This window comes from Nilaparvata lugens, chromosome 5 (genome assembly GCF_014356525.2).
Source record: "Nilaparvata lugens isolate BPH chromosome 5, ASM1435652v1, whole genome shotgun sequence".
NCBI classification, from domain to species: Eukaryota; Metazoa; Arthropoda; class Insecta; order Hemiptera; family Delphacidae; genus Nilaparvata; species Nilaparvata lugens.
In genome coordinates, this window is record NC_052508.1 from 32,551,812 (window position 1) to 32,569,913 (window position 18,102).

Genomic DNA, 18,102 nt, shown 5'->3' on the forward strand with positions numbered 1-18,102 from the left:
TCATTTATTTACCACCGTGATACGATATTATAAGATTGATAGGATCGTGGCAGTTTTCTTGACAGAACCTCTCAATAACGAATACCTCTCGGCAGCGAATTTTTTCTCGGGATAATCGACTTCGTTATACAGAGGTTCGAGATATCTTCGAAACGGTTCGAGATATCACCCTTCACTTTTTACTGAAATTCTGTATGTTGGTTTAAAAATGGTGGATCCAAGATGACGGGCCAAAATTTTGAAGCGACAGAAAAGTAGTTTTTAATTCGAATAGCATAACCAATGGAACCCACTGTTGTATTATACTTGTGAAAGAAATATCAAGTTGTTTCCTTAATGTTCACCAACCCTGTATTTACTACAAGCATTGAATGCTTGTACATTTTACGATGCTTATTATTGATTGGTGCCCTTTGCAGAATATTACCAATGTAAACAAATTTACAATTATTTGAATCTAAATAAGAAACATCGTCGATATAATTCCAAAGTGTAAATTTTTAACCATCATAACAGATCCCTGTGAAATATGAATGGAGACAATTGTGAACCTCCCCGGTAGTGTGCTCTCACGTTATGACACGAATTTTTCAGGATTATTTGAAAATCCGGATTGTTGGAGCTTTGTCAGAAATTAGGAATCTATATTCCTCAAATGCAGTAAATCTGGCAAAAAAGGTTAACGTTTACGGTACACGATGCTAAAGAAGCTCTGAGTCAGTTGCTGAAAACAGGGAGCCTGTCAAAACAAGATCGTGAAGTGTTTCCTATGCTAGGCGATTACGAGAGAATTATTAATAGAAAAATAGAAGAAGTTTACTACAATACAGTTACTCCTGATAGACCATCAGATATTAAAACTGAAAATAAAATGGCTGGGAATGATAGCAGACCATGGAATATATGGTGGCTCAAAGGGTGAAGACTTCAACGAGCAGCCAAAATAAATAAATGGGACGAGGAAGACAAAATCATTTATTTGCCCTTGTACCTAAAAAAGACAGCATTGTCTATTTTTGATAATTTTGCGGAAAAGTATCTTAACTTGACTTTCGATGAAGCAGTTGGCCACCTAAAAATTAAACTAGCGGACCCTGTTCACGAAGAGACCACAAGGCAAAAATTGGAGAATAGAACTGAAGTACAAACAGAGTCGTACACTGAATATTCAGCTGATATAATAAAACTATGTCATAAACTAGAGCCAGAAATGTCACAGGATACGTGTTGAGAGGTCTAGATTTAGGTTCATGGATAATGCTACAATTGAAGAGTTGGAAAATAATTTGACAAAATATGAAAGATCCCGCCTCCTAATAGATGAGAGATTAGGTATTAACAAGAAATCAAAGTCGATCAGCCTCTAAGAAGAATCAGTGTAGAAACATTAGAAAGAAAATTAGACCATCTCAGTACCATTGTAACAAATATGAGTAAAAATGTAGCCCAGTTCAAGAATCCAAATTCTAGAAACAATTTTGGAAACAAAAATCGAAGATTAGTTTCAAGTGAGCTGCATGAAAATAATCGTCAAGGCCAATTCAATATAGGAATCACAACCTTGATAGAAGAGAAAAAGAAAGTGCCGAGTCAACACAAAAGAATTACAAGAGCAGGATTCAATTCAACAGACAAGCGGATCGAAGTGATGAAAGAAATAGAAATAGGAATGATGACTGTAATGAAAATCGCAGGACTAGATTTTGTAAATATTGTAGACGTGATAACCACTGGACTGACGATTGTTTCTATTTGAAAAAAATGCGAAAGCAGAATTCCGAGCATATATTAATCGAACTCAAACTTGGAATGATCCGGATCAGTTGTTAGGAAAATTGAAACAAACAAGTATGAAGTACCATCTCATCAAAATTCCCATGATACTATTGATTATAATGAACCGTCTATATTCAATATTTCGTCCAGATCAGTAGAAGAAGAACAAGACAAAGTCATTGAATTTGTGAGGATTTTCCTTTCAAAAAGTGATCGATTGAATCCCAGATGTAAAGAGAACAATGATGAATCCGAAAAGTTAGGTTCAGAGACACGGACTCATGATTTGGAAATGAATGGATCATTGACTAATGAGCGGAGACTGATAGCCTCCGCACTTTCTGCCCATGATAAATTCAGAGCAAAAGAGGTATCAATTAACAATGGATCATTGACTAATGAGCGGAGACTGGTAGCCTCCGCACTTTCTACCCATGATAAATTGAGAGCAAAAGAGGTATCAATTAGCATTGATACAGGCTCAAACGTCAATATAGCTTGCAAAGGTGTATTCAATAATGGTGAATTAAAGAAATTGAAACATACTGCCATTATTTTAACAGCGGCTAATGGCTTCTTACTTCCAGATTCACTACTATTCTAGGTTCGATTTCGAGCGAAATACAAGAAGACCTACTAGAAAGGAAATTCAAGATTAACTTACTAGTGACAGAACAAATACAATGTGATATCTTGTTAGTAAACTCGTTTTTATTAGATTATAGAGCGCAAATAGACTTTGATAGTAGAAAAATGTCAATGAATGATGATGGTTGTATGATTGATTCACATCTGGACGAAGATTGGATTTGTTCGTCAAATAAATCTTCCTTCTATTGCAGAAAATTAACTAAATGTTACAGATAGTTCATACAATGATTTTTTAGGTTTCAATACTTCTCCTGGAGTAGCTGTGTACAAGCTCCAGTAGTAGAGGATGCTGCTGAATCAAGTTTCCTGAGTTTTCAAACAAACGAAAGACACGGCAGAAATATGAATAAAAATATTGATTTATGTACCATGTAAGCAGAAAGCAAGTAGGAGAGCATCCAACATTAATGACATCAGTACAATGCATTATAACATTCGTAGCATTCGCTCGAAAGATAATGAATTCACCCTTCAACTGGAAACAATGCAAAAGGAAGGTGCATTACCGAAATTGGATTTTCTTTGTTTGTCAGAATCTTGGCTCTGTGAGCAGGAAACGGTTCAACTGCATAATTTTCAACTCATATCTTTCTCAAATCGATCTGGTCAGCGAGGAGGGGGAGTAGCAATATTTGCTAGAAAATGAATAGCATCGTCGGCTTCAGTCTTTGATTGCTCCCTTTAACTGGAATTTGCGAGTACTGCAATAGTGTTTGAGAAAAAGTTTCTTATTTTATGTTTATATAGACCACCCAGCGGTGATATTCTCCATTTCTTCTCTGATCTAGAGAGATACTTGGATCTGATTCAACAGAGATTCTAGTTGGTGACTTCAATGTGAATTTCCTAGTTAATTCATCACACAAACAAGAATTGTATGCACTTCTCTCTGCTTTTGGATTCACCAGTGTTATTGATACTCCTACAAGAGTCACATCACACTCTGCGACCTTGCTCGATAACTGCTTTCTCTCTTCAACAATTGAATACGTCTCTTCGTGTGTACATTCTTTGGCTCTGTCTGATCATTATGCGCAACTAGTTACTATGAAACTGCCGCATGGCCTAATGAACTACAACAGAGATGAGTTTCTTGTGAAGCAAGTTTTCTCGGCAGAAAATAGGACAAAGTTTGAACAGAGTTTGCAGAACTGTGATTGGAATTGTATACAACTTGTACCAGGGACCATCAATGATAAGTTGGCTGTATTCATGAAAATGTACTCTGCGGCTTTCAATGAAGGATTTCCAAAGTAAGGAAGAAATCAGAAACTGTAATATGGTCTTGCCCATATCTGAATTATTTATGTTCCTGTAAGAGAGATATTCAGCTGTTTACGAAACTATATCCCAGTCATTTTTTGTTAAAGCATATAAGCAAATATCTACTGAAATAAAGTCACAGATACGTTTATTAAGAACAGAATATGCCAGCAGACTGATTAGTTAATCAGAAAATAAGCCAAAAGCAATCTGGGATGTGATTAAAAAAAGAGATAAAAGATAATAATGGAGTGAACAGCTAAAAATCACAATTAAATGAATCCTACACTGAGTCACCAAGTGAAATAGCCAATTTATTCAATATGTTTTTCGCTAAGGACAGTCCACATATAATCGGAAAACATGATGCAAATTATATGGACTTGTTAGAAAGGGCGGATTCAGGAAACTGTCAAGTGAATGATGTGACAGTTAAATCTGTAGAGGATGTAAAGAAAATGGTAAGATCTTTAAAGGGTAAGATGTCCAGTGGTTTGGATGGTGTTCCATCACGAATAATGAAGGATTTCTTTCACTATGTGGCAGATACTGTGACTTACCTTTTGAAGTTGTCTATGTCATCAGGAATCTTTCCATCCTCATTCAAGACTGCCAAAGTCAGGCCACTCCATAAAAAAGGATCACAGGAGCTAAATAAGGCAACAGTTGATGCCATAAATATGCTTTTCGATGAGGTCTATCTTTCAATGGATGGTGGCGTGAAGGTGGCTGGATTCTTTGTGGATTTAAAAATGACATTTGACATGCTCAGTCATGATATAATCTTCAATAAGCTAAGTTATTATGGTGTCCGGGGGAGCTTCCTGCAGCTGATACAATCTTATCTGAGAGACAGGTTTCAAGTTGTGGAGTTGGAGATTCAGCAGGATCGAATTCAGAACTATCCTCATCGCTCACAACCCCAGACTGTAAAGAGAGGAGTGCCACAAGGTTCTATTTTGGGGCCATTGCTCTTCCTTGTTTTCATCAATGACTTGCCCGCGAATGTCCCTTTGGCACAAACTATACTCTTTGCAGAAGATACAAATTTCATAATAACATCTGAGGAACCAGAGAGCTTGAAGACTAGTGCGGAGAATGCCTTGAGGGATGTTGAAATATGATGCAGGGCTAATAAACTTCTAGTTAATGTCTCAAAGACAAGCTTCATTAACTTTTCGATCAGAGAGCAACAAGAACACGCATCACTTCAATTTAGAATGTGTGATGCTTTGAATGGGTGGAGAACACCAAGTTTCTTGGCGTATTCATTGATCAGTGCCTGACCTGGAAACCACATGTAGAGATCCTTATGAAGAAATTAAATTCAGCTATTTATACACTTCACGAATTGGTTAGGATGTCTGATGAGAAAGTTGTTACCATGGCTACTTTGAACCCCTTTTAGATTATGGTATAGTCTTCCTCACCCAAAAGAGAGCCATCAGAGTGATGTTTCGAAAACCGCCACGCCATCCTTGCAGGGACTTATTCGCGACAGCGGGCATTCTTCCGGTTCCCTGCCTGTACATTTATTTTTTGGCGAGTATGGCACTGAAATGGAGAAGTGGCTGGACGACTGGTGCAGACATTCACTCTCACAACACACGCAACAGGGAGATCGTGAGACTGGATGCCCATAGAACCACGTTTTTTGAGGCGAGTCCACAGCATATGGCCAAAAAAGTGTATAATGCTATTCCAATTGAAATTCGAGAACTGAATTCTGAAATAGTCTTCAAGAAAAAATTGAAATTGTGGTTAAGTGAGAGATGTTTTTTTGACATTGGTGAACTTTTGATTCAGTAATTTATTATTAGAATATTGTGATTAAGTAAAAACTTGTAATTTAAATTAACTGTATGATCTTTACTTTTCAAGTAATGGAGACTTTTGATTCCACTGTTTTTAGTTTATTCAACTACAATAATTCCATCTGTGATATTAACTTTGTTTTTTAATTATATAGACTATATTACATGTATATTGAGGTGACATTTGTAATGTATTTATGATGTGTATTGTTTGATGAAATGTTTATGACCTGTGTTAATATTGTATTATATACGATGCATAACATGAAAAATAAAATTGAATTAAATTGAGAAAAAATACGAAATTCCCATGGAAATCTTAGAAAAAAATAGTACCTAGTTCAGTTCGGTAAATGTAGTTAAATGTGCTTTTGAAACTATAATACCAGCCCAAAAAGATGTCAATGTGGAAGTGATTTTGACAAATCAAGTGAATGGAGTATTTTCGTTCACCCCTAATGAATTATTGATACAGAACAAAGAATTGCACGTACTTTGGGACAGAAAAGATTTTCAGATTGGAGAGATCGAAGAAATAAGAATTTTCAACACAGGAAAACAAGGCGTAAGACTACTTTGTCAATCCGTGATTGGAGAAATAGAGGGAGAAATGAGTGACCAGGACGAAACTTTATTATCAGTCGATTCTGTCTTATTTGATGATAAGAGGTTCTGGAATGATAAGACTTCTGACTCTACGTCAGAACAAGAATCAGAAGCAAAACAGCTCATCAGCAAAATACAAACATCTTTTTTCAACTAACAAAATTTCTCATAAGTTATAGAGTTAGATCAATTTAACCTCTCGTAAGCCAGGCGATTCCCCCATTATAAATTGTTATCATAATGTCTAGTTGATTTTATTAAGTTACCTTGAATTAGTTATCATTCTCACAACCCTATAATACCAGCTCAATACCATACATAAGATAACCCCAAATAACTTATAATAGTAACCCCATTAACCATGTATGGAAGAAGACATGAAAGGACAACGATTTGACAACATCAATTATTATTATTATTATTTTTGAAGGGAGGAATTCAAGGATCCAACTGTTCAAAGAACCCCACACGTCAACCGAAGCTTATTGTGTTCCCAAGTAGTATGTTAGTTAGGCAAACCAATACCTGTGTCCTTTACAAGAACCAGGAATTTTTCCCTATGCTAACATCCCATTCATCACCTGGTTGCTTGTCGCAATCCAGGGTGATATGCTTGGCAGTCTCTTCAGACTGATTAGTCCTCGTGACCTACGTGAGTTCCACTCCTGGCCTTATTTGAAGGTCCTTCCGCTGAGGAAGGGGCGGCCAAGTTGCCTCTAGGGCGCCCGACCACCCTTCACTCAGTCTCTTGACCCACATTTGTGCCTGGAGTTTCACCCATCTCTGGTCTCTTGGGTTTTTTCTTTTTGCCCCTCCGAAACTTCGCAGGGTCAAAAGCCTCACCTCTCCCAAGAAGTTTTGCCTGAATGACCGCCCTCCTTTAAGCAGTGGTGAGGTTTGGTCTCTCCACTCGTGACCTACGTGAGTTCCACTTCTACCCTTTTTGTAGGTCCTTCCGCTGAGAGAGGGGACGCCAAACTGCCTCTAGGGCGCCCGGCGCCCGGCCACCCTCGACTCAGCCTCTTGACCCACATTTGTGCCTGGAGTTTCGCCCATCTCTGGTCTCTAGGGTTTTTCTTTTTGCCCCTCCAAAACTCTGCAGGGTCAAAAGCCTCACCTCTCCCAAGAAGTTTTGCCTGAATGACCGCCCTTCTTTAAGCAGTGGTGAGGTTTGGTCTCTCCACCCACAAACTCGTGACCTACGTGAGTTCCACTCCTAGCTTTTTTGTAGGTCCTTCCACTGAAGGAGGGGTCACCAAATTACCTCTAGGGCACCTGGTCACCCTCGACTCAGCCTCTTGACCTACATTTGTGCTTGGAGTTTCACCAATCTCTGGTCTCTTGGGTTTTTCTTTTTGTCCCTCCGAAACTGCCCTGATGGGGCAGATTCCGTGGACACCCTTTTAGTCGCCTCCTACGACAAGCAGAGATACTGAGGGTGAATTCTTGTTTTCAACACATTCTTGAGTACGATGTTCGACTCAAAGCTCCCCCAACCCACAGGGGTAAACAACATCAAAGAGATCAAGAGAAAAATGATCAAGAATATCAACAGTATCATCTCAATAAACAACCTTTAAACGACGATTAATCTCACTGGGATTCACTAGGAATCCACCGATTTCCGTCCACCAAACCATCTATCTAAAAAGAAAAATTGATTGGGCACTGCTACTGGTTTTTTATATAAATTGATAGAGAAATAATCTCCTAGTATACAAACTTTTCAGTCGACAGTTTGTACCTAGAATCTATTCTAGTGTACAAACTTACATGTGGTGATTGTAATGTTTGTTATGTGGGTCAAACTGGTAGAAGTTTCAAAAGTAGAATTAAAGAACACATCAGAGATTGGAATAAACAAAATGGGGAATCTAACTTTGCAGAACATTTGATAACAAATAATCACAAGTTCACAGTTAAGGAGAATGTTGAGTTTTAGCATGTTAATAACAAAGGCAGGTCTTTGAATATTCTAGAGGCTTTAGAAATAACAAGAGTAATTAAGGAAAATTTCCAGTATAGTTTAAATGATCAGATTCATTTCAACCAATACAACACAACGAATTTAGTTTCATCATAAAATTGTAAGCATACATTAGTCAAAAGTTTTTCCTTTTACATATTTGTTTTATTATCTTTCACACTTGTTTACTTAGTTCTTATTTTGTACAGAAAGTAAATTTTGTTATCATGGCGATTCTGTTGCTTAAGCCGCCATTTTGTCACACCGTTGAGTGGGAGGAGACTGTCTAGCTGGGCCAATGGCAGGCGTTCATGCCCTTGACCAATAGCAGTACTCGCCTACTAGTATAAATTCTGCTGCTCTTGTATTTAGTTTTAGTTTATCAGAGATTGAGAATGGTGTAATAACCGAAACCAGTCTTTCTAAGTATCAACAAATCTGTGGGTTTTGACAATTTCATAGTCTTTTTCATTCAATATGAATAATTACCACAATATTGACATTAGGACATACGTCGTTACAGCTGTGATAAGTTCTAAATAGTGTTTTTGTCTTTTCGGTCTCAAAATTTTATAGTATTTTGAAAGTTTGGAATTTTTTAATTAATTGTAATTGATTTAATTTAATGTTGAAGTATTTTCTAATTTAAAAATGATTTTTGTGTGTTTTGAATTGTAAATTGAGTGTGTAATTGAAGAATGTTAAGTGACACATAACCTAGCTACATTTGGACTGTTGTATAAATTAGAATTGGAACCGTTTTGGGCTTATAAGCCTGTGGTACTTTTCTGTACATTGTGTAATTATGAATGATTAATAATAATAATAATATAACTTCTCAACTACACAAAAAGTGATAGAGAAAGTAAAGTAATAAAAAAGTACTGTCTGCCAGTAACCATCCGTCTCAACCGCTTGACTTGAAGCAATTTCACATAGACAACATTGGAAGTGGCCTAGTGGATAAAGTGTTTACATAGCAGCCAAGAAATTCCCAGTTTCAAACCCACGTATCACCAAAAGTTCACCAAAACCAGATCACTCCCGTGCTATCGGATGGGCTCGTTAAACTGTCGGTCCCGGCTGAGGTATAACAATATTTACAGCTTAAATTATATATATTCAAGTGAGGTGGACCTCCTCCAAAAAAATCCACATGGATAAACTTTCACTTTACTTTATTGAAAGTAAATATTTACTTTACTCCAATAAAGTATTTTATTGAATAATTGGTGAGTGAACTTACACAGTAGCATCAGAGAGCTCGTCGAAGTTGTAGGATCTGACGCGGTGGTGCGTGTCGGCGGCCAACACCGTCTTGCCGTCCGACCGGCACCACAGGCAGTTCACGCGCACTCCCTCCCACGAGTCCAGCACGTTCCCCTCCAAATCCTGTCAACAAATCACTTCTTATATCAATATCATCATCACCAATCATCAATATCGATGAATATAATACATCTCGATATCAACTACACAGGAATATGGTAAATATTCGAATATATATGAGGTGAATATACGAAATTCATCGATATGATATTACAAGTGTACCTTTCAGTAAGTTTATTAAAGTCGTTCGAGACACTCAATCTTATCGGTCAATTCTTACCTGTGGAAAACCTAATAACTTGGAAATGGATAGATAAGGGATATAGTGACCGAACTATCATGTCTGTACAGTACCAACTTGTCGGCGTCGTAAGTTATATATATATATATATATATATATATATAATATATATATATATATATATATATATAAGACAATAGATTTAGGAACTGTAGAGTAAGCACTTTGTACTAGTATTTAAACCTCTGTTAGATTATTTCTCGTGTCATTCCGTTACCAATAGTCATGCTGCCATGAGGTATGTGTTTTTATTCGTTAAATAAATATTTTTTAAAAGTGAGTTGCGCGTTCGTTTATCTTATCTGGCGCCCGATGCACAGGGACTACAGAAGTTTTTTTCGGTAAAAGTTCAATTAACTTTTTCGCGACCTACGTTCTCGAGTGCCGAAAAACGTGAGTTTCAACTCTTTATCTGTGGTTCTACAACCCTACAAGGACAACTCAACTCCAACTACACGCTGGCAAGCAGACGAGACATCACCCGATACGACGCTTGCAGAACTTTCCGCAGCCCATCGTCGGACGAGGAGGAAGACCCGGATCAGGTCTCTACTGCAGTAAGTCATTCCGTCAAAGCAGAGATCATCCATCAAGAAACAAGGTTAGAAACTCTTTCTAATATTACCATGGCAACTAGCAAGCCCTTTCCACATGAACTTATTAAGTGCATACCGAGATACGATGGAACAGCTTACAAATTAACTCATTTCATTTCAACTTGTGAAGATTTACAGAGAGCTTATTGTAAAGATCATATTGTAGAAAAGGAGGGTAATCATTGGCTTCTTTTCAAAACAGCTTTGTGCCACCTAGAAGGTCCAGCGGAAGCTGTAGCCTACAACAATAGTTGCTCAACACTAACAGAACTGATAAATAGCTTAAAACAGAACTTTGCAGACAATAGGCCTGTTCCAGAATTGATAGCAGAAATATCAGCAATGTGCTCATTCAATAGGGAGCACCCGATAGACTTTCTGAACAGACTAGAAGAAAAACGTACTCATGTACGTTTATAACAAAATACAAAATAGATGGAGTGTCAGGAGAATTGCTAACAAATTTAATACATCAACTTAACGCAACACTAGTGAACACCTTTGTGCATGGAGTCCATCCCACGCTAGGATCCCAGTTGCACCAACTAAACCTAAACAGAACTGAAAACAGATTTTTTTAGCTTCAAATACATTTAGAACCCCAAACTATGAGAGTAGTTATCAATCACAAAGCAGACAAAACAGAAACACCCAAAAATTTGTTCAAAGCAGACAACGTCGATTCCAAAACAATGAGAGATTTTATCAACCGCACTTCCAACAACAGAGCTTCTACTCGCCACCAAGTAGCTCCCAACCTCACAACTTTCAACAAAATTTTTCAAGTCCAAACTTTCAGCAACAAAGAAATTTTCAACAACAAAATTTCCAACAACGCTTCCCACAACAACAAAATTTCCAACAACGTTTCCCACAACAACAAAACAGTAACTTCAAACCAAGTACTCCGATAAATAACTCATCAAATAACTCATACACAGTATCCATGCGCACTCAGCGAACGGATCCAGTACAAAAATTGAGGAATTATAAGTCTCCATATGAAGTCAACTATCTGGAAGAAGACCACTTAGATTGCCAGAGTAGTGAGTACACTCAGAACCCGATTCAAAATATGCAATTTAAATCTCAACTTGACACTTTGACTGAATCGCTGAACAGACTAACCGACCATTTTTTAGGGTCAGGCCCCCAATATGCGAAGGACCCACCCAGCGATTCGACTTAAACATCCTTAATAAATCGCTTCCTTACTTTGTAGATCAGAAGGATAGGAAATGGCTAGTCGATACCGGATCTGCAAAGAACTATGTTCATCCTTCACTAGTCTCTCCTGGCGTAACTCGTCACAAAGAGGATTTTATTGTGAAAACTCCCGTTGGAGAAAGCACAGGGAATGAGTATGTGTTTTGTAATATAGAGCATGTATTTTCCAAACCTCATAAGATAAAACTGTATATATTTGATTTTTTGTCCAAGTATGATATACAGCTTGGGAATGAAACCATGCGTTCATCCATTTATGCAGATAAATATAGAATTGAAGAAGGACTTTAATATTGATAGTAATGAATGTATGTGTTTAGTTTTCGCCCATGAACTTACGACCATTTGTCCTGAGCCAATGGAGGTTGAACAAGTAGAAACTATAGTTGATTGTACAGATATAAATGATTCATGTAAATCGAAATTTTCTAAGTTTATAAATGACATTCCAAATCCTCTACGAACAGATCATATGAATGAGGAGGAAAGAGACAACATCTTGAAATTAGTAAAACAGTATCCTGAAATTGTAAAACTAGAAAACGAGATATCAAGTAGCAGGAACTTAATGAAACAAAAGATAATTACTACAGATGAAAACCCAGTTTACACGAAAAATTACCGGCATTCCCAAATCTTCCGAGAAGATATTCGATTGGAAATAGACAAACTTTTAAGGAACAAAATAATTCAACACTCAAACTCTCCCTACAACTCCCCGATTTGGGTCGTACCCAAGAAACTGGATGCATCAGGACAACGAAAGATCAGAATGGTTGTAGATTTTCGAAAATTGAATAACAAGACTGTAGATGATAAGTATCCCTTGCCCAACATTGAGGACTTATTTGGAAAGATAGGACGTGCTACTTATTTCTCTGCTATCGACTTAGAATCAGGATTTCACCAGATTGAACTGCACCCCGACTCCGTCCCGAAAACAGCTTTTCCTACTGAAAATTGCCACTATGAATTCCTACGTCTCCCCTTTGGACTAAAGAATTCACCCAGTTTCTTCCAGAAGTTTATGGACATGATTTTCGCGAAAATGGATAATGTTTTAGTGTACATGGACGATATTATTGTTTTTTCTGACAACCTCACTGAACATTTGAAACACCTCAAATCAGTATTTGAAAAATTAAAAGAACACAACTTGAAAATCCAGCTTCATAAAACAGAATTTTTCAAGCGCGAACTGTTGGGTCATATAATTTCAGAAAACGGAATACAACCAAACCCCATGAAAATAGACGCAGTGAAGAATTTTCCTTTACCTCGTACTCCTAAAGAAGTTAAACAATTTTTAGGACTTACAGGATATTACCGAGAAATGATTAAAGATTATGCAAAGATAGCAAAGCCACTCACCACCGTTTTAGGTAAGAAATTGAAACTTATGTTACATCTTCTACCGAACACAACATACGGTATATATTGTTACAAGAAAGGCACTCTAGAGCTTGATTATGAAGTGATGTATACAAGTTTTGTTAATATCATAACGGACTCGTTTCAAACAGTCAAACTGAAACGCTACAAGAAGATCAATCTGGATGTTACTGATGGAGAAGAACAGAAGGACATTGTCGCCAACTACCACCGCGGGAAAACGTGCCATCGAGGAATCAATGAAAGCTACAATCACATTCGGAAAACCTACTACTGGCCATCAATGCTTCGCGATATAACAGCCTACATCAATAAGTGCCAAATTTGCTTAAAAGTAAAATATGATAGGAACCCAGTGCAAGGACACTTTCCAGTACGATAAGATAAAATTTCTTACGGTAATAGATTGCTTTTCTAAACGGTTAGCAGCGTACCCTTTGGAAAATTTGAATCAAATCGAGGTTCAGAAAATCCTTTTCGACTACCTTTCATCTATTCCAACTCCGCAAATAGTACAAATGGATAATGGACGAAAATTCGATAATAACAGCCTACGAGAATTTTTCAAATTGTATGACATTGAACCCATTGTACGCATTCATTCCACCCTCATCGAACTTCTCAACGCTCTTCAATTGGAAAACAAGAATAGGACAACACTTGAAAACATGAAATTAGCCCTGATAGCGTTCAACAACACGCTTAATTCCAATCTAAAACTAACACCCATGGAGATTACATATGGAGTTTCGAAGAATCCATATATGAATGATTTGGCTAATACGTTAGTAACAGAGAAACGAACGAATGATTATCTGGATAAGCTGAAAACAATTCACAATTTCGTTAAAGGAAAAATAATAACTGAGAAAGAGACTAGAACAACAAGAGTAAATCAAGACCGTGAAAAAGAGATTGAAATTCCGGATGAACCGTACATCAAGACGACGTTCAATAAGAAGAATAAGCCGAAATATTTCAAAGTGAAACATGATAAGAACACCAATCTAGCGACGAATTCAAGAGCGATCCAGAAACGCCCCTTCAAGATTCATCCCAATCGCATTAAGCGACCACGTAAAGTGAACAAAACTAATGATAATTCTGTTTCAGATGAACGAACACCTCCGCCGAAGGCGAAACAACCCAAAGATCCGCCACAAGACAAGTCTAAAACTGGCAGACTTCGCCCTCCTGATTGTCAGCCTGGCAGCCCTCAACCTGGCCCCAGTAGACGCATTCAAGACGACTGACCTCTCACGATCAGCAGGAGTCGTACCCATCCGAATCCAGGATGCTTTCATCATTAACAGAACCTACACTTACGTGCATAACATCAACATTACAGCTTTACAAAATGAACTTTCTAAACTCAAGATTTCAATACAATTGTTAAATAGAAAAGAAACCGATAAAACTAAAATTAAATTACTTCAATTACATCTCGATCAAGTTACCATGAAATTCGATCATATTTATTTTGTTAAATAAATTTCGAATAAAAAGAGGTCTTTTTAATGGATTAGGTTCCGCTATTTCTTGGTTAACAGGAAATATGGATGCTGATGATAAAGCTAAATATGATGAAATTTTGACAAAAGTGCATTCCAACGAAATTAGTTTAGAACATGATCTTAAGAATCAAGTTTCAATCAACAAAAATCTAATTAGTCGCTTTAACAATGGAATTGATGTAATCCGTGCTAATAATTTGAAACTTGACAATTATTTTAATTCTGTCAACAGTAAATTTGATTCTGTAGAACTGAATGAACAGCATCATATTTTGTTTGACACGCTAACAATAATTCACAATAGAATGATATAGAAACCAGTTTGGAATTTTGTAAACTTAACATAATTCATTCAAGCATCCTCACTTTTGACGAGATGGCGCGTGTCATCAGAGCTATTAAATTACAATTGATATCCGATGGACCTAAGGTGCTTCGGGAATTAGGAAGTGTTCATTGTTCTATTCATAATGATATTATTTCTTATTTTATTGAATTGCCACTTGAATCTAATTTGTACGAAACACTTTTTATGCTGTCTTATCCTGTGAAAACGAACAATGAAATAACTACGATACATGTTGATCCATCATTAGTTATTAAAGGTCATGAATTGTATGAAGGCGATTGCCAGTTATTGAATAATAATTATTATTGTAGAAATGCCACACAAGTTGTTAACAAGTGTGTAGAGGAATTGGTTAGTGATAAGAAGTTGAATAGCTGTAGGACTTTAGTTATCAAAGGGTATAGTTCTTTTATTAAATATATTCCGATTATAAACCAATATTTGATGTTTAACATCAGCAAGAGTTCAATTGTTCACGGCTCAAGAAATATTGTAACATATCCAAAATCTACACAACTAATAGCCCTTGAAAAAGATGAAGCATTATTAAATTTTAGTAAACCTTATACATTCTGGGAAAGTAATGTTCTATATCCTACTGAAGTACCGACTTATGAAAATAAAATAATCACTAATTTTACTTTTGACGAAATATATAAAGCAAATACTTATTTAGAGCCATTACTGATTCTTGAAGATTTTGTAGTTAGTAGCAACTTATCAGAATATGTAGTTTATATATTAATGGCGTGCTTAATACTTATTATATTATATGTTGTTTTCCATTCTCATGTATTCAATAACAAACTTGAGATTCCAGACAAAAATTAGATATTGTTCAATTTCACTTAGAAAATTCTAAAATATTTCTTACACCCCAGCTACCCTTATGAAGGTGAGGACACCTTCATCTTAAGGGGGGAGGAGTTATATATATATATATATATATATATAAGACAATAGATTTAGGAACTGAAGAGTAAGCACTTTGTACTAGTATTTAAACCTCTGTTAGATTATTTCTCGTGTCATTCCGTTACCAATAGTCATGCTGCCATTATGTATGTGTTTTATTCGTTAAATAAATCTTTTTAAAAAGTGAGTTGCGCGTTCGTTTATCTTATCTGTAGACTACTACAGGGAGATTTTTTAGTTATGTTACCAAATTTTTAATGTTATTTATGTAGCGGTAATTTAGTTGTGATATTTTTGACGTTGTTATATACAAAATAAATCAAATATCGTATCAATCACATTTCTTAGTTACTAAATGTTATTAAAAATATTCCGATTATAAACCAATATTTGATGTTTAACATCAGCAAGAGTTCAATTGTTCACGGCTCAAGAAATATTGTAACATATCCAAAATCTACACAACTAATAGCCCTTGAAAAAGATGAAGCATTATTAAATTTTAGTAAACCTTATACATTCTGGGAAAGTAATGTTCTATATCCTACTGAAGTACCGACTTATGAAAATAAAATAATCACTAATTTTACTTTTGACGAAATATATAAAGCAAATACTTATTTAGAGCCATTACTGATTCTTGAAGATTTTGTAGTTAGTAGCAACTTATCAGAATATGTAGTTTATATATTAATGGCGTGCTTAATACTTATTATATTATATGTTGTTTTCCATTCTCATGTATTCAATAACAAACTTGTGATTCCAGACAAAAATTAGATATTGTTCAATTTCACTTAGAAAATTCTAAAATATTTCTTACACCCCAGCTACCCTTATGAAGGTGAGGACACCTTCATCTTAAGGGGGGAGGAGTTATATATATATATATATATATATAAGACAATAGATTTAGGAACTGAAGAGTAAGCACTTTGTACTAGTATTTAAACCTCTGTTAGATTATTTCTCGTGTCATTCCGTTACCAATAGTCATGCTGCCATTATGTATGTGTTTTATTCGTTAAATAAATCTTTTTAAAAAGTGAGTTGCGCGTTCGTTTATCTTATCTGTAGACTACTACAGGGAGATTTTTTAGTTATGTTACCAAATTTTTAATGTTATTTATGTAGCGGTAATTTAGTTGTGATATTTTTGACGTTGTTATATACGAAATAAATCAAATATCGTATCAATCACATTTCTTAGTTACTAAATGTTATTAAAAATATGCTCAAAATGTCCAATCATTGAGTTTAATATAGGCTTCGACTGTTTTCACCAAATTAGCAGAATGATACCTTTTTGAGAGATGTACTGGGAACATTTTTGAGATTAATATGTAAATTATTCACTTCAAGTTCATAAATATTGCGAGGATTGTTTTTGAAGAGCTTGGGCTCTATGAAGCCCCACGACAAGTAATCAGAGTATGTGAGGTCTGGCGACATTGGAGACAATACACAGCGCAAGGATAATCGACTTGTACTGCTGTGTGTATACAGATTGAGTAGGGCTACCAACTTGTACTGCTGTGTGTACACAGATTGAGTAGGGCTACCAACTTGTACTGCTGTGTGTATACAGATTGAGTAGGGCTACCAACTTGTACTGCTGTGTGTATACAGATTGAGTAGGGCTACCAACTTGTACTGCTGTGTGTATACAGATTGAGTAGGGCTACCAACTTGTACTGCTGTGTGTATACAGATTGAGTAGGGCTACCAACTTGTACTGCTGTGTGTATACAGATTGAGTAGGGCTACCAACTTGTACTGCTGTGTGTACACAGATTGAGTAGGGCTACCAACTTGTACTGCTGTGTGTATACAGATTGAGTAGGGCTACCAACTTGTACTGCTGTGTGTATACAGATTGAGTAGGGCTACCAACTTGTACTGCTGTGTGTATACAGATTGAGTAGGGCTACCAACTTGTACTGCTGTGTGTATACAGATTGAGTAGGGCTACCAACTTGTACTGCTGTGTGTATACAGATTGAGTAGGGCTACCAACTTGTACTGCTGTGTGTATACAGCAAATACTTATTTAGAGCCATTACTGATTCTTGAAGATTTTGTAGTTAGTAGCAACTTATCAGAATATGTAGTTTATATATTAATGGCGTGCTTAATACTTATTATATTATATGTTGTTTTCCATTCTCATGTATTCAATAACAAACTTGTGATTCCAGACAAAAAATTAGATATTGTTCAATTTCACTTAGAAAATTCTAAAATATTTCTTACACCCCAGCTACCCTTATGAAGAAGGTGAGGACACCTTCATCTTAAGGGGGGAGGAGTTATATATATATATATATATATATATATATATATATATATATATATATATATATATATATATATATATATATATATATATATATATATATATAT

The 18,102-nt window shown here is 36.1% G+C and overlaps 1 protein-coding gene across 2 annotated transcripts in view; it reads right to left on the reverse strand.

Annotated features, from left to right (window-relative positions):
* LOC111057152 (WD repeat-containing protein 26) overlaps window positions 1–18,102 on the reverse strand; it is a 59,658-nt gene that overhangs the window by 15,652 nt on the left and 25,904 nt on the right. For both annotated transcript variants that reach the window (XM_039428192.1, XM_039428191.1), the window contains exon 8: window positions 9,323–9,468. In XM_039428192.1, the coding sequence (XP_039284126.1) occupies window positions 9,323–9,468 (146 nt within the window). The remainder of the gene's footprint in view (window positions 1–9,322; window positions 9,469–18,102) is intronic.